A 25,098-nucleotide genomic window follows, 5' to 3' on the forward strand; every position below is an offset into this window, starting at 1 on the left:
TTTTGCTTAATTACTGTTTTGGGGCGGTAAAGCCTGGGGTAAATTACTGGGACTATTAAAGATTTATCAAACGAACGTTAGTATAATAGTCCCAGATTTATCTAATGATTCTTTAAACCGTGGAATGGATTTATACGGGCGTATGACATTTGCGCCGATTTTTTTTAATTTGCCGGCATTCTTTTATTTGCGCCGATTTCATTTTTTCATTTGCGCCGATTTTATATTTGCTGCTAATTGCATTTACAGTTTATCATAGGTGAGTAAAAACTGGCCATATGATATTACAAGGTCAGTTCGAATGGTCGCGAGAACGGTATACTTCATATAATATTCATAAATGGAACTTTTCAGTGCTCTCCGACTGAATAATTTTATCAGTTACATGCTTTACACGTATGTAAACATGGAATCTACGTACCTCTGAGTTACACCATCTTACCAGCGGAAGATGAACAGTGCTATGAAGTGGCGAAAAGTCGAAAATGAATTGACAACACCATTGCTAAAAAAGAAGACAAACAACAGTGCACAAAACACTCAAAAGTGTGCAATCTTAACTCAAACGAATTCAACTGTTGTTTTTCTTAAGTCTGTTGATGTCAACTCTTGTATGCATGAGCGGTTGTCAACTATGGACTTTTGGTATATATAATCCATAGTTTGATCTAGCACTATAGTTCTGTCGAACTATCGTTCATATTTGGCTCTAGCGCTGCCAACCGTTGTTCTAATACTGTTAAGGTGGTATGGGTGTCTTCCTCCATCTTTGATTGTAAAAAACAGAGAACCAAAGGGTCCAGATTTTCTATTAAGCTAGCACAATTTGATGCAGAAATACATATATTTAGTGTGAATTTTCATTTAAAAGAACCAATTTATAAGAATATAACTTATCAATATTAATATTTTTGCAAATGTTGATTATTTTTGTGTGTTTTAAACAAAAAATTTAAATAGGCATTTTAAGGGGAGGTAACTCGAAAACAGTGCATTTTCTGAAGGATTCTACAGGGAATTTTCATATTTTGGATTTTAGCCGGAAAAAACCTACGGTGACACTATCTTTTCTTTTGATATTCTCAAAACTTTGTATGAAAGCTATATTTTCCATAAGTATTTAACAATTCTATCGTTTTTTTTTTTAGTTTCTAATCACAAAATAGCGTTTTTCCTGTATAATCCATACAAAATGTGTCATTTTGTCACGTCCTGTAGCTTTAGAAAATGCGCGGTGACCTATCATTTTTATTATATTTTTCAACATATACAAGTGTGGACACAGATGAGTGTGGATAGTATGTATGGACAGTGTCGTATGACAAAATGAGTTCTATGTTTTTCCTATATGGTGTTATTAACTGTGTTGCACGATGACAACCAATCTAAGCATTATGAGTGTTATTTATCAAATTTTGTATGCCCCTACCTACGATAGTAGAGGGGCATTATGTTTTCTGGTCTGTGGGTCCGTTCGTTCGTTTGTCCCGCTTCAGGTTATTAAAGTTTTTGGCCAAGGTAGATTTTGATTAAGCTGAAGTCCAATCAACTTGAAACTTATTACACTTGTTGCATATGATATGATCTTTCTAATTTCAAAGCCAAATTAGACTTTTGACCCCAATTTCAAGGTCCATTGAACATAGAAAATGAAAGTGGGAGTTTCAGGTTAAAGTTTTTGATGAAGCTAAAGTCCAATCAACATGAAACTTAGTACACTTGTTGCTTATGATATGATCTTTCTAATTTCAAAGCCAAATTAGACTTTTGACCCCAATTTCACAGTCCATTGAACATAGAGAATGAAAGTGGGAGTTTCAGGATAAAGTTTTTGGTCAAGGTAGTTTTTGATGAAATTGAAGTCATATCATCTTGAAACTTAGTACACATGTTCCCTAAAGTATAATCCTCTTCATTTTAATGCCAATTAGATTTTTACCCTATTTCACGGTCCATGGAACATGGAAAATGATTGAGTGGGGCATCCGTGTACTTTGGACACATTCTTGTATTTTTATATGTTCAAAACGGGCATGGAGGAGACAGTAATTACATTAGTTACCAAATGATTATGATAGAATATGTTCTACGTCTTTGATATTGGATACATTTTGTAGCTAGGAGAGCAACACATAATTGGTTCTCTTTTCAGGTTGTTTTTTTCTAAATGGGAGATGATATCTAGTTTTGAGAACATGATATATGGAACCTGTAATTCAGTGGTTGTCGTTTGTTTATGTGTTACATATTAGTTTTTTGTATATTTTTTTTAATAAAAATAAGGCCATTAGTTTTCTCGCTTGAATTGTTTTACATTGTCATTTCAGGGCATTTTATAGATGATTATGCAGTATTGGCTTTGCTCATTGTTTATGGCCGTACAGTGACCTGTAGTTGTTAATTTCTGTGTCAATTTGGTCTCTTGTGGAGAATTGTCTCATTGGCATACATACCACCTCTTTTTTATATGTATTTGCTTACTATTGGTATGGTTCTATTTATATTACTTTGTGGTGGATCGTCAGTATCATAAGTTAAAATTTATTGTTAAAATGTCAAATTGTTCCTCAGATTAGAATACATTTATTGGTTTTTAGTAATGACAATGCCTGACATGATGCTTGGGGATAGACGATCTAGGAAATAAACTTATGTGCTGATTTATATCTCCTCCAAAGCTGGTCGAAGCAAAGAAAATTATTTTGACCAATATGAAAATGATTTCACCAAAAGAATCTTTGTGAGCATGCTTCAAAAACTCATAACTGCTCCAAAAGTAATCTGATAGAATTTCAAGCATGTTAAGCCAATATTATCAACATCTACTAATTAGTCTTAATATGTCTACATATCTAACCAGATGCTCCACAGGGCGCAGCTTTATACGACCGCAGAGGTTGAACCCTGAACGGCAACCCTGGGGCAAGTATGGACACACCATTCAAGCTGGATTCAGCTCTAAATTTGGATTGTGATTAAATAGTTGACACAGCATAGGTTTCTGACACAAATGGATGTGGTCTTATGAACTTAAAATTTTGTTTTGCCTTTGAGCAATTCACTATGCTGTTGAATAATAATCCTCTCAAAATGTTTGAAGAAATTTTCTTTTTCTTTATGAAATTTCAAATGAGAAAAATTACCACCCCCCTCCATTTTTTTTCCTTCACATCCCCCTTTCCTTTATTCCAAAACCGATCTCAATTCAAATTTCTAATGGAGTTTGCAACAATAATTACTCGTTTAAATACATCATAAAATATTAAAATATATAAAAAGTGCTTGTTATCACTGAATAGTAAAGATTGTTTTAATTTATTAGTTGGCAGTAAAAGTGAATATACATTGTATATTGTATAAAACAATGATTTAAGCTGATATAACTACTATTCTGGACAAAGAAAGATAACTCCAATTGAAAATTTCTTGCTATTGCACAATATTATGCAATTATATATTTCTTGCTATTGCGCAATACTGTGCAATTGAAAATACTTGCTATTGCACAATACTGTGCAACTGAAGATTTCTTGCTATTGCGCAATACTGTGCAATTGAAAATTTCTTGCTATTGCACAATACTGTGCAATTGAATATTTCTTGTTATTGCTGAGTACTGTGCAATTGAAAATTTCTTGCTATTGCACAATACTTAATAAAAATATTTTGGATCCTGATTTGGACCAACTTAAAAACTGGGCCCATAATCAAAAATCTAAGTACATGTTTGGATTCAGCATATATTTGAAAGAACCACAAGAATTTATTTTTTGTTAAAATCAAACTAAGTTTAATTTTGGACCCTTTGGCTTTGGACTTTAATGTAGACCAATTTGAAAACAGGACCAAAAATTTAGAATCTACATACACAGTTAGACTCGGCATATCAAAGAACCCCATTTATTCAATTTTTGATGAAATCAAACCAAAAAAAAGTATAATTTTGGACCCCGATTTGGACGAACTTGAAAACTGAGCCAATAATAAAAAATCTAAGCATATTTTTAGATTCAGCATATCAAAGAACCCAAAGGATTCATTTTTGTCAAAATGAAACTAAGTTTAATTTTGTTCAACATATATCAATAGATACTACATTTTGGCAAAGTATGAACAAATTCTATCCTTTTTATTTTAGACTCCCATACCACCTTAAGTGTTCTTTGTTCTTTGTTCTGGGCTATGTTGGATAATTTTTGCTGTAGTGAAATATCGTCTCAGAGTCAAGCTTTGACACATTTTTATATAACGCGAGTATAGGGACAGTTTTGGGAGATGAAATAATTCAACAAGATAAGACCTCATCATTTTAGGTTCAGTTTAATTGGTAATCATAGTACGATCTATTTCAAATTATTTTAAGTTTCAAAGCCTGTGAAAACAAACAGAAAAGAAAATAACATTTTCCAAACCAAATACACAGTAAGAGGTTTAAATGTTGGCTATGGTCTTCTTCTTCTTCCTTGCTAAGGACTCGATTCTTTAAAGAATGATATAAGTCCACTAGACGGTGAATGAGACAGCAATTCTCCTGTTACTATATTTACATACAAAACGTTCCGAAATATATACAATCATAAAACTATGTTACTTGGCTGACGTCTTTGGTGTTGGTTTCTGAGGTGCACTATTGTTGGATAGTGCACTCTGGAACCTCTTAATTGTCAGAGCTTCTGTTGTAGCTGTTGAGAGGCATTTCCACTCTTGTACGGTCCAAGGAAAGTAGGAATACTTATATACTCTCTGGTTTGCTGGTGGTTGATATATAAGTTGTTTGTCTTTAGTACGCCGATCGTTTGGACGTAAGATAGAACTGGCATTAATGTCCACTAGCTCATGCTGGATCTTGTATAAAGAATGACTAGCCGATGATGACTTCGTCTGTTAGCTAGTGGTATCAAAGATTAATGTATATATGCATTGCAAGTTCATCGTGTTGTTTTGTTTGTGTTTAAAAATGTTATATTGCATCGCTGGTGTGTCAGTGTACATTGACAGTCAAAGAAGTCGTTCAGTTAATAGGAAAGTGTAAATAAACTCTAGTGCAACATTTTAAATAAGACACACCTAGTATCATTTTTCCAATGCAATTTCGTTTAAAGATCGTTTTTATTTATATGGAAATATAAATATGTAAAATGGTTTGATGTGTTAATTGATCCTGACATTTAATTATCACTTTCACTGAATTTCCAATACACTCAGCACGTATGACAAATATTGAGTTTAAAACCTATTAATTTTCTACTTTTAAATACCTGGCGATTCAACCAGTGTGACGATTTTCCCGTCTGATCCTCTCAGTGTGACATTGGTTCACAGATGACTGAATACATGTAGCGCTTCGCAACAACAAACGTTTTGTAACTCAACCTCGGAAGCTTTCGTAGTAACAAGATGGCGACCTCCATGAAATGATATATGGACATAAAAAAGCATGAAGTTTGTTTAAAGGAATAAATTGTGATGAAGATAATTTTAAACATTCGAAAAATAAGTGGACAGTCTTGTTAGATTAAATTTTCGAATGACAACGGATTAATTTATTTTAAGTGGTGTATTTACACATTTTTTAGTTGTTAGTTTTTATAAAGGGAAACATGACAGAAAATATATGTTTTAAAAGTATATGGATTTTACCATTATTATTCTCTATAACGGTAAGTTATTTTATATTAGAAATCAACCGGTTTTCAATAACTAACCGGGCATGAAGGGTATGTTTGTAATATGCTTGTAATACATGTAATATGAAACCGTCTTTTAAATTAAGAATAGTTCTATTTCCTTGTTGCAAAACATATAAAGAATATATGTATTCGTTAAGTAACCAATGTCCATATTAAATAACAGAAAAAGTCGTTACAATTAACACGATGAACGTACCAATTGTTTCTTGTTAAAGAATAAAAATCAAAATATATATTTATTTTTATTTTACACTCCCTCTTTAATACATTTCTGGGGGAGTTGAAACAAGAAGCAACGTGAATTTGAATGACGCTGCATAATACATCATTATGGAACTTTGGATGTCAGTCCAAAAAAGTTATATATAGGTGTGTTTCCAGTTACCTTACCTTCCCTACTTTTTCGTCTAAAAATAGCCTATTGCTCATTGTTGAAGGCCATACGGTGACCTATAATTGTTAATGTTTGTGTCATTTTGGTCTTTTGTGGATAGTTGTCTCATTGGCAATCATACCACATCTTCTTTTTTATATATACTCTAAAGATTTTATTGTCATTTTTCATTAAGCACTGTTAAAGACAGAATGTTGCTCCCATAGAATCAATGTAAATCCCTACCTACCTACCATTATTTTTTTTAGATGTGACTGGAACCACACATACTATTTTATTTGGCCTAAGGGTAATTTTGAACACTGATATAATTGGGATTGCTTTATATTACATGTCAGATAATAAATGTACATCCTAGAACTATCGGAATTAGAAGAAAACTATTAAAATTGAAAGGTATTTCATTTACCCATGATATAAAAGAATATATATCAGGATCTGAACATCTTGCACAGTTATAGTGTACCTGCAATTATAGATTAGTACTATATTCATATGAAGCATATTTCAATATTTCAATAATTTATCGTTAGCTGACTGATTTCATATGATAGAGTTTCCTGAACCACTTCATTATCTGTTTTTTTTCAATAGTAAACAATTATGTTCATTGACAATATTGAATGTGTCTTACAATATATGATATATAGGTAGACTATAAGTTTACTGTCGATACCTGAGATCAATATTTTTCTGTTTCCACGGTAACTGCAGGTGTCTCATTTTGTAATTAAACTAATTGTAGCATACCATTCATCCATTAACTTGAAGCTAGTATTGCTAAGCATAGGTCATTCCCTATAGATCACGACATATTTTAATGGTTTGACGAAGATTACTTATATCTTAATTAACAATCAGTTGTAGTATGTTATCCGAAGAAAACTCTTTAGTTCTCGCAAATAATTTACAACGGAAATCGAACTCAAATAAATGATGGTTAATGATGGGATCATTGATAAAGAATCAATGTGACAAAATCGATGGACAAAGATTACATCTTTTTTTAACCACAGATCAGGATGCATCTATTGGTGTTTTATTGGCTGTATAAACTTTTGAAAGAGTTGTATTCCTTTCTTGTCTTTGATATTGTATACGAATAAAGGAAGTGATGAAAACATTGGCAATCAAACATTCCCTGCAACATAAAGGTACAAAACAACATCAATGCGACCTTCCACGATACCATATATAAAGGTCTGATTAATCCCGAGTTAAAAAAAATGTTTTCTACTTCTACTTCTATAGTGGGTAATGCATGGCAACAGGTCAATCAACTAACTGAATATTTTGACAACAACTTAAGTTTGCATACGGATCCCTCCCCCATATATTTTTTTTTAATTTAGTTAAGCTTTGACCAGTAGGCTTTGAAAGTCTCGACTGATGGTGCTGATATAAACCCGAGAGGGTGAGTTTTCCAACCCTGGGGGGGGGGGGGGGTTGTTTCTCCGTTATTCGATTAGTTCAATACGAACTTTCCTGGCCAATACATATAGAAAATACCAAACTGCACTTAATTTTACCGTTGGAGTATTGGTGTTATACAGACATAACAACCATTGAACTGGATAATACCGTATCGAAGTGCTTGCAGCTACTGAAAATAAGCTCAAAGTACTAGTACTTAATTTGTTGGTATAGAGATTATGCCGTCTTATGTATACCAGTCGTACTTCAGAATAAATTTAATTTAACAGTTATCCATCGAATTATTGTTTATTGTTTTGACAGAATTACTGTGCAGAATTTTTTACTATTTTTTTTTCATTTATTGTCTTTTGATCAACCTACTTTCTTTTAACTAAGAAACATGACTCTATTCTGCTTTTCCTTTTCGCGCGAAAACATATATAACCCCTTACGACCTTCCCTGCTGGAATGCCTTTTAAATTTTGTAATTAAAATTTTAACTGTAACAACGATGAATAATAAACAATAGGTAGAAATGGTGTATATTGTTTGTTTGTGACATATATCTTCTTTGTGTTGTACCCTGGAATGTTTACTTTGTATAGAAAGACAATACATATATAGTTATTATTTGTCATTAAGATTATCGTAATACCCAAACCGTTATTCCAATGGCAGATTAGTCGTTTAAACACAGTATGAACTCGTAAGGTTATTTAAATAAGGCAACATAAAAAGCTAAACTAACATTTTAACAGATTATAAGAGTTTCGAATTATACCCATAGAAAATGTCTGCTCTTTGATGTGGCTTTTGGTTATATTTTCTATCAATATCTGGTATAAGGTCATATGGGGTACATGGTCTTGTGTGTTAAACTGAAGTTTATTTTCATGAACCAAAATTTTTTTTTTTAAAGTCCATTCAAAGACACCTGAAAAAAATATTGGTCGTTGGTAATTGGCGATATTTAGCTTAAATGTCCTCCTTAAATGAGCCAGCCTGGTAAAAGTCAGTCACTTGTTCCAAAAAGCTCCGTATCAGGCATAATTTTTTAAAGTTTTACAAGAAATTCTAAATGGGGTCTACGTTCATTTTTTAATAAAATATTTTTTTTATGAATTTGTTCAGCAGCTCCACTTACGAATGTTCATGATTTTATTTATAAGGCAAATACAATGTACTTTATTTTATTATTTGTCTGAAAAGTGGGTGGAAATAAAATTTCATTTTTTTCCTATTCTGCTGTGCCTATGTATTTTATGCGCATATATTTGTCCATTGCATAAGAACTTTTTACCTTCAGGCCTTGAAGGCATAAAACTTTTCTCAGTGCTCGGAGCACAAAAATCATGCTCGAAACATGAAATCCAGCAATTTGATTGGTTGATTTTCGAGTCCGAGTACAAAAAGCATGCTCGAAAGTTTTATGACCGTGAGGCCTGATGTTAATTACAGTAGTGCATGTAAACTACAAAAAACGTCAGTTATTCTTACTCAAGTTCAAACAGTACTATAGAAAAAGCATTTAACATTTATGAAAGAACATATCTATCTTTTGACACCATGACCATACCTGTTATTTAGTTTACCATATAATCAGTAAATTGAATATTTATCATCTGCTCAAACGTCTGTAGAATGATTAATTGTCATATCTTGTTATGAATGTCATTTAAAATTCTGTTTTCGTCTTCAGCTCGTAACGCTTGGACAATTGTTTTTTTCAAACAAAAACCTTCTTTATTAACGAAAATAAAATTAACAATTACTGTTGGTTTTTTTTTGGGACTGGCGATATATTTATTTTTATTGGAACACACTGCACGTTAGAAATATCGATAATAAAATTCTTAAAAGACGCGAGGTTGACTGATCGTTGTTTGATTAACGTCCAGTGGCAAATATGTCATGCATGTTCAGGTTGGGAAGTTTTTTTCTATGGCAAACAATCTATGTCGAACTGTAAAAATAAGTTTCTGTAAATACATGTTCACACAATCCCCCTAGCATGGGATAGAGGTGCAACAGCATAACATAAGTACAAACAATAACGTTCAGTTGAAAAAGGCTTGATTCAGAGAAAAGGAACACATAAAACAACTAACAAAAAGACAAAGAGACAGAAAGACAAAAAGGACTGCATGATTGAAAAGTACTTGTAGTTATTGAAATCATTACACCTCCAATCGTTGATTTAGTATAAAGACGACATAAACTGTCAGAGAAAACATGAGCACGTGCAATCCTGAAATAAAGGTGTCCACAGAATGAAATACAATAAATGTTCATAAAAAGAGGGACGGAAGATACCAAAGGGACAGTCAAACTCGTAAATCTATAACAAACTGACAACGCCATGGCGAAAAATGAAAAAGACAAACAGAAAAACAATAGTACACATGACACAACATAGAAAACTTAAGAATAAACAACACGAATAACTGTATCATATGTATATAAATAATATCGAATACGTCACCCATATTACTGGGGTTCTTATCTTCAGTTTGCAATGTGATTGTGTATGGGTGAATTTGTTTTTTGTTTATTGATAGGATTTTCGTCCTAGAGTATCTTCTTGATTTATTTCTAACCTCGTTTCAATGGTGCTCACTGTTCTACGTATGTCACAATGCCAAATTTGAGAAATGTTTTTTAATGTATGCATTATTAAATGGTAACATAAGACAAGCAGTCACCTGAACGTAATTCGCATTTAACCCAACAAAACAAATGCAAATACGCTACTTTTTGCTATTGAAGTTTTTCGATAATGGGTTCCCCTAAGAGAGTAATGAATACTGAATTGAAGGAGATACACTTAAATTTAAAAATCGTTATAACACGAAATAGGGAAACTTACCAGCACTTTTGTCGCCCAACTGAATCATCAAAATATTTGGCTTGTAAAAGTTAAGATTTAAAACTAAAGAAATTCCACACAGGCTAGATATACCATGAAGGGCATCTTTTTATAATCAAATATTTTGTATTAATATAAAAAAAAGATTTGGTATGATAGCCAATAGGACAACTCTTCACATGTACCAAATGACATAGAAACTAACAACAATAGGTCACCATACGGCATCCAACGATGATCAAAACCCATACCAAACCACACAAACGACAACCAATAAATCAAAAAGCTCATGGCTTGGGAAAAACACATACATATAGAATGTGGCGGGGTTTAACATGTTAGCGGGATCCTAACTCTCCCTTAACCTTGGACAGTGGTGTTATAGTACAACATAAAAACGAACTATGAATATCATGAGATGGATGCAAATAGAAATACATCTAACAAAAAAAAACCGTGTTGTATGTTATTTTTATTGTCTGTTTGAGGTTTTTTTTATGCCCCATTTCTGGGCATTCTGTTTTCTGGTCTGTGTGCGGCCGTCCCGCTTTAGTTGTTTTTTGTTTTTGATGAAGTTAAAGTCTAATCAATTTGAAACTTAGTACACATGTTCCCTATGATATGATCTTTCTAATTTTAAATGTCAAATTAGAGATTTCCCTCCATTTTCACACTCCACTGAACATAGAAAATGATAGTGCGAGTGGGGCATCCGTGTACTATGGACACATTCGTGTTTTAGTATTGGTATTGGTATTGTTTTCTGAATTTCCAATTGGTGATTTTCTTCAAACATTACTGCGTTTGCATCTTCCTTGTGTGTGACAGCATTTTTAAAAAACAAATAAACACAACAATTTTCGAATAAACCTGCTAGAAATTGCAGATTGAGTTATGGATATATTGTGTACTCGATCGAAAGTCAAGACTTGCCAAACTCAGAAGGCAATTTCTCTGCGTATCAAACACACGTCTGCGAATTCATCGTGCTGATGAATAAAGTGTTAAGCCCTTTCATATTGTATGTTTTTTGTGATTTTTTTTTAATTCATATGTCACAAGATGTTAGTGTAAGGTAAAACGCGACCTCTGAATTTTCTATATTCAAAACTGAGTTCACACCTTAATGTAGCAAATATTTGAAAATTGAAATGTTTCCAATTAGAATGAAATCAGCCGTTTTAAAGCAAATTAAAAATTAATTCCGTTGTCATAAAATCGATGTAAAACTATACAATAAAGTTGTCGTTTTCTACATCCTACAAGTTTTGATCGCACGAATCAATGGACACTGATCATATCATAATTGTTATAATTCAATGATTAAGAAATCACCGTTGAAACCAATTGTTAGTACTGATAAAAAGATAATTATATTCGAATTTAATTAAATAATAACTCTACAGAATCGTCAAATCGAAGAATACTCGTTTGTATAGACCTATTTACAACGGTTGTCAGCTGACAATTGTTTTTATGCAATCCTCACAATACGATTGCTAAGCAAAATGAAAAGGAAAATGTCCCCAAAGATTCCCCGATTTCCACAATAGATGGATAATATTCCGCAATTGTCTTATTCTGATAGGAGGCTTTGTACATAAAATGCACGAAATTTGTGTCTATGGACGTTATGCAATTAACAACCAATCGTATATGCAGCTATTTCAACTGTCGAATTCAAGGAAAAGTACTTTGATACGTTTAATGCAAATTCCTTCATAGATGTGCATCCAAGAGACAACAACAAAACGGCACATATAATCAAAGTCATGTATGATAACATACATTGAATTTATTATACATACAGCTTTAAACTGAAGAATCAATAAAACGATACCTAGGATTCAGACAGTCTTGATAAACGTGGAACAGGATCTGCTTACCATTTTGGAGCACTTAAGATCACACCCAATTTTTGGCAGGGTTTGTGCTGCTCCGTTTTTTTTCATGTTGTGTTTTGTGTACTATTGTTTGTCTATTTGTATTTTTTCATTGCTAGCTATGGCGTAGTCACGGTTTATTTTTCGACTTATGCATGTTATGATTTTGAACACCCATCTGGTATCTTTCGTCTCTCTTTTGTAGCTTATAAATCAAAATTCCGAAGAAAGGCTATGTATCTAATATATGTTTTAAGTCCTAAATAGTCATCTCAATAATTAAACTTAAATTTAGAACTTAAGAAATCATGGTCAAGTTCTAAATCGCAGACCATCTTAAATAAGGGACGTTACAATATACGTTGATCCAGCATTTCTGTTTATTTCTACTAAGGACAGACTCGTGCTGTAATATTATAAAGGAACACACACAATATTTTTTTGGCAAGAAGTTTCAGTCCACATTAGAGACAAACCTTCATCAAATAAGTTTGTAGAACATGATAAATATATGTCAGAACAAAAACACAAAGGGTCTTGACAGTTTAGCATTGATTCTGATCGTATGAAATGCTGAAAGCCACACACTATTGCCTGCCAGCAACTGCAGTTAGTTTATTTAAAAAAAAAGTACTTTGTAGTAACGTGTTGTGTCATGGTTAGAAATTTAAATGATATGCCTTTAAATAAAATAAAATTTTAGAACATTAAAACCTATATCAAAGAAAATGTCAACTTGACAAACGTGGTTTTGTTTCCTTTATTATACCACATTTTATATATTTCACAAAAACAGATGTACTGACTGATATATGTATACAGAAATCAATAAACATTGGTTACACACGTAAATATAAACAAATTTAAACCTATTTTCTGCAATGTAACTATTCTCTATTGTGATTTAGAACGTTAAGCTTCGACAATCATGTAAAGTAGGGTACAGAAATTAAAGCTAATGAGCCGTTTTACCAATAAATATATGATCGTATCTGGCATGGGCCAATGAAGGAGATGACATCTCTCATAGATTTGATTTACGTTCATAAATGGAATTTGTACACATTTTGTTGAATTTTGACCGAAATAACAACACCGAAATTTTGAGCTGTCATTTAAATAGGTTATTCTTTAGATATCAAAATTTGCATAAGCAATGATTTGTTAAAACTCCATTGATCTGCGAAACTTTTTCGAACAAGAAATGTAAGAATCGTTTTAAATTTGTACTTTCTGTTTTCAAGATAGTTGGACTCATTGGCGGCTAACCCTGGAAATACGGCTCGTCATTAATTTTGTTCTTTTTCGTTCACCATCTCTGACCGTCTAACTGTTGCCATTTTCAATTTGTCGTGAAACGTTGAAGATGAATTCTAGGTTATAAACAAAGCTGATCAACCAGTCATCAGACAAATTTAAACAATGAGTACCCAATTTTAGTATGCTTATTTTAAAGAGTTATAGTTGAAACCAGAGACATATATTGAAACCTTCCTCCTCGGAAAAGCACCATTACCGTCATTACCCACAGGCACTTGTCTCAGAAAAAAAATACCTCTATACCTGTTATATTAATGTATAGAGGTAATTTTTTTTTCTGAGACAAGTGCCTGTGTCATTACCAGATTACAATCCGGCGACCTGAAAACAAATCCGTGAACATGGCCATCCTTTATATGTACTGTAGTACTGTAATGCCTGCACAAACTTAAACTTTACGATTTTTTTTAAAGCTTACATCTTTCTTTTACAGATAGCACAAGATTTTAATCTAGTTTGTCCATCAGGTAAGTTGCTTACAAATACGGAAACGATTAACCGGCAACCGATTTAATCATTAGAAAATAGACTTCCGGTTGAAAAAATAACAAGGCAGCCAAGAAAAAATATTTGTTGGTTAACTTCCATGTTTTGGGATTAACCTATAACAAAAATGCAACACCCCATCTCTTTGAAGGTTTCCCACATTTGAATCATTTTTTTAGCTGAAATTACCAAAAATATTTTCAAAAAACAATAGAAATTGTAAAAATTATTAAAAATCTGAAATAGCCTGATAAATTCTAGGATAAATCATGAGACATGGCACAATAATTTGACTTTCACGTGTTATGCTTACAAAAAGTTAGCAATCCCACATCAGACTGAGACCCACTGTTATGTATGTTGTCATAACAAAATGCAACCCATGAATCCTCAGAACACGCGCGCATGAAAGAGATCAACCTGGTGTCTTCAAACAATACTTTAATCCGATTTTGATTAAGTTCATCTACACTAGATAACTTAAGTGCAGCGCCCATGTATAATACTCTCTAAGGGCTCTTCTGTGTTTACCTTCATCTGAATGCTAAAAGCCAAACATTTGAAGCAAAATTAAGTCTATAATGAGGGTGGTAAAGGGTTATTTTCATGCAACATGTTTTGCCATTTTTATTTCACCTGCAGCCGTGAAAAAGGTTTGTTATTCACCGTGTTTCGTGAAATCGGTAAAAAGATCAATGTGCAAGAAATTTTTAATTGTTCGTTCATCGTGAAATGGCAATTTTATTTCACGTTCTTCCGTGCAGATAGGGCCCTCTATAATGTGATATATTAAAGTACCAATTAAAATCTTGTTCAGGAACTTCGTTTATTAAACTTGCAAAATCTTCAGCTATTGAAGATTCACGATAATGAATGCAAAATTAAATTGTGGATTCATGGTAGATGTTCCCATGGCCATTGGTTATTCCAATTATTTGAGCTTTTGTTTATAATTTGTATGAAAACACAAGAAAGAATAACTTTATTGATTTGATTGTTTTAATTTGTTTGTTTCTTTATGATAGGTTGGACGAAAAGTTATGAAAAATGTTACATCATCGTGCCAACCTTAAGATCATGGTTAGAAGCTGACACATACTGCCAAAAGTAAGTTTTGTAGATATATAATTACAGATAAGTGTAATACTTATTCTAGTTGCAGGGGCCTCAGTGACTTGGTGGTCCAAGTTGTTCATCTACTGAATCACTAGCCTGTCAATACTTAGGTTGTGAATTCCAAACATGTCACATGATGTGTAAGTCATTTGACTCCTTTAAAACCAATCTTACATGTAATTGACACTCTGCCTTCTTCAAACCAATAAAAAAACTGACCTGCACGATTTAGCCATTAATACTGAATTTGGTGTTCAATACCCCAAATCAATCAATCAATCAATGACATTGGTACAAATAAGCCTTGTTTGATTTATATTTTTGACCATACATGTAATGTCACAAATGCATTGTATAATAAACTTAATGTGCATGTAACTAACATTTCAGACCTTCAAACTTTAAAAAAAGAAAAAGTTTAAGTGGTAAAATTGCCTTTTGACCTATTACCATTGTTCTGTAGGATATTACTATTTGTTATTGAGCAATTACAAAACTCTTAAAATCAGAATTTAAATCAATCCAATGAAGCTAGTTGGTTCTCTCTGCACTACAGGTTCCATCAGGAATGAAAAAATAGTAGCTGTTACTGAAAGTGTCCAGCAAACAAACCAATCCTTTTAATGTCTTGATTCATTTTATTTAAATTTATCATTTAGCTAAACTAATATGTCAAGTTGCTTGTCTTTTCTATAACATGTAAACAAACAGTGTTTGACAATAACTTGTTCATTTTCACATGATACAGAAACAACACCATGTGAAGTCAAATAATGATTAAATGGTGAGAAATCAGAAAATGTTCTCCAAAATTATGGATCAGACCTCTCTATAAGCTTGTATTAAGAGTGTGATTTTCAAATTTTGAATTAAAAAAATTACCTGGAGACTCCCAGGAAAACTGTTCGCCAAAGTCTGCATAATAATAAATCCACATTACATCATTCGAGTAGAAACAGGCTGCTGAAAGGTTGTGTAAAGTACATGTACATCAAGGCTTTTCACCATAGATATAAATTCATTTAAAAACTATTGAACATGTACATCATATGAGATAAGTAGAATCAAAGAACATTTTATCAAAAATGTAAAATGTAAGTCTTTCTTTTCTTTTCATCAGTTTGTTTGTAAAGTTTTGATACTTAGTATGAACACGAACATGGTCAAGAAATAATTTTAAATTATACTGAAATTAAATAAGGTGACATCATGCCCCAGTATAAATTTCTTATGTTTTAAGGTCAAGTTACAGTAAATGGGCTATGTCACAGATTTCAGTAAAATTTTGCATACAACTCTGGCTTGATGAACTTCAACTGAAAATCGAAAATATAATGCATTTATCTCAATTATCGTTTGAAATATTACTGATTGAATTCTTACAAAATTGGTGAACATTTGTATAGAAAGCACATAAAATCGGCGAAACCCTTGTAAAAGGAGTAAGTTCAGTAAGGGCCATATTTGGCCCCAATTATAAAGTTCATAGTTACAAGACAATAAATGTTTTGAGTTGCCTTAAAGACATGTTAGAAAGTTAAACAGAACTGTTTTTGTCAAAGTTTAATTCTAACACGTTGATTTTTACATCCAAAAAAGGTCAAAATAAGGGATTTTGGTGAAATTTGACAAAATCAGCCAGATTTCAACCAAATGAAGGACCAGGAAACATAGAGCGCAGGATTCGACAAGCTTAAGATTCAAATAAGACATGTGAAATGTCTTCACAAACATTATTTTAAAAGATCTTTGTTGTCGACGTATGTGCTCTATGTTTCCTGTCCAATAATCTATGGAAATTCACCCATTTTCATTGATTTTTTCGTGAAAAATTGATATGAGTACAACTTGTGACGTCATAATGAAACGCAGAAACGTAAAATTTTCAACAGAATGGTTTATATCATAGCTAGTCAATATATTAGCTATAATTTATCGTGGCATTGGTCGATAAATCTGAATTTGAAATTCACTCTAAAAAAGGGGGCCATTTTAGGACCTTATCGAACATACTCCTTTGTCTTAAAATCGCCAAATCTCTAATTCTACTCCATAGATTTTTCTTAAAAAACTATATATTTTATGTGCTTTCTATACAAATATTCACCCATGTTGAAAGAAATCAATCTGCATTTTTTCAGATTATAAAAGAGATAAAAGTATAATTTTTCGATTTTCAGTTGTAGTTCAACGAGCCAAGGTTGTATGCAAATTTTTAGCCTAATCTGCGACATAGCCCATTTACCTTGACCTTAACAGTAATCCTTTTTGGAAATAACACTAGTCAATTTAAAAACTCTTAAACAAATCAAAACTGTGCTAAAATTCATCAGTTCATATTTTATTTCTGGGTAGGAAGTATTCATAGAAAAAATGGACAAAAGGATAAATGTCTTAGTACAATGTAATCAATATCCTTGCTAAGGAATCTTATATATACAAAACATTTTACATTTCATACGGCAATACATACAATGTCATTGATCATATCCTTGGCAGTCATACAAATAAATTGTGTTTTAATTCAAGCGCTATTGACATGTTATAAAAAAGACGTAAAGAGCCTTTAAATTGTCCTGAAATCTGCGTTTTATTGTACATACACTTGTTGATATTACTACATTTAACTTGTTGTTATGAAATGATCCTGTTCAAAAATTTCTTCAAAGGACGAATTCTATAAAGGACATTATCATCTTAACTGCTCCCACTACAATTATATATTATATAACAGTATTGCATTGATTGATTAAACATATACTTCCAGTTCAATAACTGCATTGAGGGAGAAATTTTCTACCTTTTGTATCGAAATTAAATGAAACTTATTTTGATAGATTTTACCATTTTGACTTTCTACTTTAAAGAGATATTTAAGAGACACATATCAATTAAGTAAACAAAACAAAGGCAGACATGGAATTAAAAAATAAGAAATAGTTTTCATCTCAAAATAAAAATTTGAGATGTGGTATGATTGTAAATGAAACAATTATCTACCAGAGTTCAAATGACTTGGATGTAAGCCATTATAGGAAACAGTGCACATCTTTAACAATGTGAAAAAAAACATACGGTTAAGCTAAAAATAGACCCTGTTGTGAAAAATGTGAAACAGTCTAAATGAGAAAACTAAGTTCACAAGGCTACTTCAGAAATTTTTGACCGAGCATAAGGCTACTGAAGCTTCATATACTTTAATGGTAGGGTTGATCAGGTTTAAATGTTGAACAATGTGACTCTTTCATTTTGATTTAAAGTTTAACATTGATCAATAGGGAATTAATCTTTTACCCAATTTAATGAAATATGGATTGAATTAAATATTATTATTTCACCAGCTTTAAGTTTGACCTTTACTCTACTTGAGCTTAAAAGTTAAGAATTTAAAGTACATTTCTCAAAGCCAACCATTGTTATGGTTGATCAAGTACTATTTGATTTGTACAGAAAGACAAACTTCCCAATATTATTTGTATACACTTTAATAATCATGTGTAAACAAATTATATAATCAAAAGGCACTAGGTCGACTTTTTCAGAATTATGGTAAAAAGAATATTTAGATATAAATATTGTTTTATGATTTAAAATTGGTTAAAGCACCTGGCATTTAGGAGTAAGAGCGAAGAACTGTCAGCTTTGATCTAGATAATATGTCCAGGGAAGGATTTTCCACCTTGTGAACTAGTCTGGTAGAAAATCCAGTTTAATTTGTCAATCTTATACAAAACAGGGGCCATATAGTGCACTGCATATTGATATCACATTTAAAAGTTTTCTTCTGGCAGTTATGAAATATTTGTCACTGGACATGAAACACCAACTCATCATCATTTGACATCTAGATCCACTTTGTCAATGTGTTTTTTTACTTAGGCTTACATTTATTTGAAATTATTGAATGCATTTGATCATAAAAGGATCATATAAAAGTTCAAAATCTCTTTAAATATTTCACACAAAATAACATAGAAATTAACAACTATAGGTCACTATACGGCCTTCAACAATGAACAAAACCCATACCACATGGTCCTCTTTAAAACCTATGATAAATTATCATTTATAACTCATGCAAATGTAATTTTCAATATTTTCTCGAAGGAAAAACAATATTGATAGTTGAGTCGAATAGGTTTATTTTCCTTGGGATTAAGAGCCTTTTGTAAATGCATTATTTATTTAAGATAGCCTTGTATTTTCTTAGTTAAAATTGCTTTTAAGACCTCTTTGGAATGAACATTTTAATTAACATCTTTCTCTAGCAAATATAGTTTCTTAATAATTTTTATTTTCAGATATGGAGCGAGATTAGCCAAGCCATCAGGCTATACCATAAACAACATTGTATCAGATCTGTTTACCACTGCCAATAATCCCAGCACAGACTACTGGATAGGTAAGTCAGAGATGAATTTAAACAACTGAAACATTGGAGATAAAATGGCATTAGTGCTTCAAGCCATTCATTCTAGTAAATAACTATAAAATCTGAGGGAGCTAAAACAGTAAACTAAAAAGTAAGAGTAGTGCTTAAGCTCAAATGTGTAACTGGTTGTTTGTATTATTTGAATCATAAGAAAGGATTTATTTCGTGATTTTGATAGAAACAATAAAAAAAAAGGTGGAAAGTTTGATTACACTTACCAATGAAAATATGTATTTTAATGCATGATTGGAAACCAACTAGAATTCACATTTTGGCATGTATCTTTTGTTTTGTATTTGTTACTCATGTGTATACATACTTGTAAGAACATTTTCAGTAATATTCAGAAGTGTTTGAATAAATATACTTTCAAATATCTGTAAATAAAAGTCAAGTGTTTGGTTAATACTTTGAATTATATCTCTGGAGATAATATTATGAGTGTTTGTTATATTTCAGGATACAATGTCCGAGGTTTAACAAATACTCAACGTTATGTTGGTTCCTGGAGTGATGGTACGCCTACAACAGCAGAGGTTGGTGTATGGGGAGATTTCCAACCTGACACACCCATGGGATCATGTGCTCGTGTGGACAGATCACATGATAACAAATGGTACATGGAGTCATGTGACAGGGTACTACAGTCAGTCTGTGAATTAACACCATGTCCTGACAGTAAGTTCAAAAATATGATTGAAAATCTGAAGTACAAAATAAGTCATATACAGCACTCAGGCTCATTTAAACTTTCACTGTTGCTTAATTCACAGTTTTTCTTATCTCGTCTACATTCATGTGATTCAGAATACAATAAAAGGAAAATAAAATCACCAAAAATACTACCACATCAACTTTTAACACTGACGCTTCCAAAAAAAATAACAATAAAAACAAATAAAGTCAACAAACAATTAGAACTTCAACTTGGACAAGGTAAACCAACAACTGAAGTTATTGTGCGGTTGGGTAATAGCAACTAACAACTTAGAAATAAAATCTTTGGCTACTACAGAAATTAGTTTAAGTAGCTACAGCTGGAGGTTGGATATAACCTCTTGAATGTAAAAAAATATTGGGGCATTCTTGCACTATAGGCACGTTCTTGTTTTAGATTTGTTCCCAGTTTCATTTAAATTTTAGATAATAAGCAGATGTTTTTGCTATTCTCAAAACATTTTCAGGATGGCATCTGATTGAAAAAAATTACTGTTATTTACATACAAGTACCAATCAATCAATTGCTGTACAACAGCACAGTTGCAACACAGATATGTGCAAGTAACTCTAACAATGGTCAGGAAGACATTGATGATGACTCACACTTTTTTAGCTCACCTGGCCCGAAGGGCCAAGTGAGCTTTTCTCATCACTTGGCGTCCGGCGTCCGGCGTCGTCCGTCGTCGTCGTCGTCCGTTGTCGTTAACTTTTACAAAAATCTTCTCCTCTGAAACTACTGGGCCAAATCAAACCAAACTTGGCCACAATCATCATTGGGGTATCTAGTTTAAAAAATGTGTGGCGTGACCCGGTCAACCAACCAAGATGGCCGCCACGGCTAAAAATAGAACATAGGGGTAAAATGCAGTTTTTGGCTTATAACTCAAAAACCAAAGCATTTAGAGCAAATCTGACATGGGGTAAAAATGTTTATCAGGTCAAGATCTATCTGCCCTGAAATTTTCAGATGAATCGGTCAATCGGTTGTTGGGTTGCTGCCCCTGAATTGGTAATTTTGGAGAAATTTTGCTGTTTTTGGTTATTATCTTGAATATTATTATAGTTAGAGATAAACTGTAAACAGCAATAATGTTCAGCAAAGTAAGATCTACAAATAAGTCAACATGACCAAAATGGTCAGTTGACCCGTTTAGGAGTTATTGCCCTTTATAGTCAATTTTTAACCATTTTTCATTAATTAAAGTAATCTTTTACAAAAATCTTCTCCTCTGAAACTACTTGGCCAAATTAATCCAAACTTGGCCACAATCATCTTTGGGGTATCTAGTTTAAAAAATGTGTGGCGTGACCTGGTTAACCAACCAAGATGGCCGCCACGGCTAAAAATAGAACAAAGGGGTAAAATGCAGTTTTTGGCTTATAACTCAAAAACCAAAGCATTTTGAGGAAATCTGACATGGGATAAAAATGTTTATCAGGTCAAGATCTATCTGCCTTAAAATTTTCAGATGAATCGGTCAATCGGTTGTTGGGTTGCTGCCCCTGAATTGGTAATTTTGAGGAAATTTGCTGTTTTTGGTTATTATCTTGAATATTATTATAGATAGAGATAAACTGTAAACAGCAATAATGTTCAGCAAAGTAAGATCTACAAATAAGTCAACATGACCAAAATGGTCAGTTGACCCATTTAGGAGTTATTGCCCTTTATAGTCAATTTTTAACCATTTTTCGTAAATTCAAGTAATCTTTTACAAAAATCTTCTCCTCTGAAACTACTTGGCCAAATTAATCCAAACTTGGCCACAATCATCTTTGGGGTATCTAGTTTAAAAAATGTGTGGCGTGACCTGGTCAACCAACCAAGATGGCCCCCACCGCTAAAAATAGAACATAGGGGTAAAATGCAGTTTTTGGCTTATAACTCAAAAACCAAAGCATTTAGAGCAAATCTGACATGGGATAAAAATGTTTATCAGGTCAAGAACTATCTGCCCTGAAATTTTCAGATGAATCGGTCAATCGGTTGTTGGGTTGCTGCCCCTGAATTGGTAATTTTGAGGAAATTTTGCTGTTTTTGGTTATTATCTTGAATATTATTATAGATAGAGATAAATTGTAAACAGCAATAATGTTCAGCAAAGTAAGATCTACAAATAAGTCAACATGACCAAAATGGTCAGTTGACCCCTTTAGGAGTTATTGCCCTTTATAGTCAATCTTTAACCATTTTTCGTAAATCTAAGTAATCTTTTACAAAATCTCCACTGAAACTACTAGGCCACAATCATCTTTGGGGTATCTAGTTTGAAAAATGTGTCCGATGACCTGGCCATTCAACCAAGATGGCCCCCACCGCTAAAAATAGAACATAGGGGTAAAATGCAGTTTTTGGCTTATAACTCAAAAACCAAAGCATTTAGAGCAAATCTGACATGGGATAAAAATGTTTATCAGGTCAAGAACTATCTGCCCTGAAATTTTCAGATGAATCGGTCAATCGGTTGTTGGGTTGCTGCCCCTGAATTGGTAATTTTGAGGAAATTTTGCTGTTTTTGGTTATTATCTTGAATATTATTATAGATAGAGATAAACTGTAAACAGCAATAATGTTCAGCAAAGTAAGATCTACAAATAAGTCAACATGACCAAAATGGTCAGTTGACCCATTTAGGAGTTATTGCCCTTTATAGTCAATTTTTAACCATTTTTCGTAAATTCAAGTAATCTTTTACAAAAATCTTCTCCTCTGAAACTACTTGGCCAAATTAATCCAAACTTGGCCACAATCATCTTTGGGGTATCTAGTTTAAAAAATGTGTGGCGTGACCTGGTCAACCAACCAAGATGGCCCCCACCGCTAAAAATAGAACATAGGGGTAAAATGCAGTTTTTGGCTTATAACTCAAAAACCAAAGCATTTAGAGCAAATCTGACATGGGATAAAAATGTTTATCAGGTCAAGAACTATCTGCCCTGAAATTTTCAGATGAATCGGTCAATCGGTTGTTGGGTTGCTGCCCCTGAATTGGTAATTTTGAGGAAATTTTGCTGTTTTTGGTTATTATCTTGAATATTATTATAGATAGAGATAAATTGTAAACAGCAATAATGTTCAGCAAAGTAAGATCTACAAATAAGTCAACATGACCAAAATGGTCAGTTGACCCCTTTAGGAGTTATTGCCCTTTATAGTCAATCTTTAACCATTTTTCGTAAATCTAAGTAATCTTTTACAAAATCTCCACTGAAACTACTAGGCCACAATCATCTTTGGGGTATCTAGTTTGAAAAATGTGTCCGATGACCTGGCCATTCAACCAAGATGGCCGCCACGGCTAAAAAAAGAACATAGGGGTAAAATGCAGTTTTTTGCTTATAACTATAAAACCAAAGCATCTAGAGCAAATCTGACAAGAAGTTAAATTTTTAATCAAGTCAATATCTATCTGCCCTGAATTTTTCAGATGAATTGGACAACTGGTTGTTGGGTTTCTGCCCTCCAATTGGTAATTTTTAAAGAAATTTTGCCGTTTTTGGTTATCTTGAATACTATTATAGATAGCGATAAACTGTAAACAGCAATAATGTTCAGCAAAGTAAGATCTACAAATAAGTCAACATGACCTAAATGGTCAATTGACCCCTTAAGGAGTTATTGCCCTTTATAGTCAATTTTTAACAATTTTCATTAATTTGGTAAATTTATGTAAATTTTTACCAAATATAGTTCTCTGTTACTAATGGGCAAAGTTCATGATAGATATAATTGTAAAAAGCAAAATCGTTCAGTAAAGTAAGAACTTCAAACACATCACCATCACCAAAATACAATTTTGTCATGAATCCATTTGTGTCCTTTGTTTAATATGCACATAGACCAAGGTGAGCGACACAGGCTCTTTAGAGCTTCTAGTTTGTTAATGTTCATGGTTATGTTTCTATTTCAGACACCTTTCGATGTACAACAACAGGAAGATGTGTTGGTACTGCCAATATCTGTAATGGTCAAGACGACTGCGGAGATGGATCAGACGAGAGAGCCTGCTGTAAGTTTCATATGTTAAGAATATTCACCAAAAATAATTATTGTCTGAACAGATAACGCTTTCAACAATGTTACAAGATATAGATATATAAATATTAAATAAATATTATTTGCCAAAATTTAAACTTTAATTTATTTTAGTTTTATTATCTCCCTTTATATAAGCTTTTTTAAATTTGTTTACTAAATGTAAAAAAGAATACCCAGTTTTTTTTCTTGAAGATATATTTTGCTTGAATCTGTAAATCATGTTGTATCAGTGAGAGTATTATTTTGATTTAACTTTTGTTTTTAGTACAGCTACCTTGGACGGAATATTTTAATGGTAAATTTGAAATGCACTAAATATACAATATGGTGATGTTTTTATATGTGTGATGGATTTTCAACGGAATATATTATCTGCTTTTATACTTTACTTTCGGTCCAAACTATTGGAAGATGATTGTTTTATTTCTCAATTCTGCCCTTGAAAGAGCATCCTCCAAAATTTATTCCTGTTCTTTCCAATAGAATTAAATTTTTATTATTCATTTTATATAAAGATTATGTTTGAATTACCTGTAACCTTGTTCCATACAATAACATTGCTAAAGTTTTAATGTTTTAAACTTAATGCAGTAAATTTTTTGAATGCTTGATGTAGATTTAATATGAAAATTCAACTGTTCCATCTATGGTAAAACCCATCACAAATCATGCATGACAAAACAAGTTTTCAAATATCCTTAAGTTTCTGTCTCTCGCTATTGTGTGCATGCTAATA

General features: G+C 32.4%; 1 protein-coding gene across 1 annotated transcript in view; it reads left to right on the forward strand.

Annotated features, from left to right (window-relative positions):
* Positions 1–5,204: 5,204 nt before the first annotated feature.
* Positions 5,205–25,098, forward strand: part of LOC134722335 (sushi, von Willebrand factor type A, EGF and pentraxin domain-containing protein 1-like) — a 91,123-nt gene continuing 71,229 nt past the window's right edge. Inside the window, exons 1-7 of the mRNA XM_063585947.1 lie at positions 5,205–5,660; positions 14,003–14,036; positions 15,081–15,162; positions 19,473–19,573; positions 20,063–20,281; positions 24,235–24,333; positions 24,628–24,657. Coding sequence (XP_063442017.1) covers positions 5,601–5,660; positions 14,003–14,036; positions 15,081–15,162; positions 19,473–19,573; positions 20,063–20,281; positions 24,235–24,333; positions 24,628–24,657 — 625 coding nt within the window. The 5' untranslated portion in view covers positions 5,205–5,600. The remainder of the gene's footprint in view (positions 5,661–14,002; positions 14,037–15,080; positions 15,163–19,472; positions 19,574–20,062; positions 20,282–24,234; positions 24,334–24,627; positions 24,658–25,098) is intronic.

The sequence above is a fragment of the Mytilus trossulus genome, chromosome 6, assembly GCF_036588685.1.
Source record: "Mytilus trossulus isolate FHL-02 chromosome 6, PNRI_Mtr1.1.1.hap1, whole genome shotgun sequence".
Lineage (NCBI taxonomy): Eukaryota > Metazoa > Mollusca > Bivalvia > Mytilida > Mytilidae > Mytilus > Mytilus trossulus.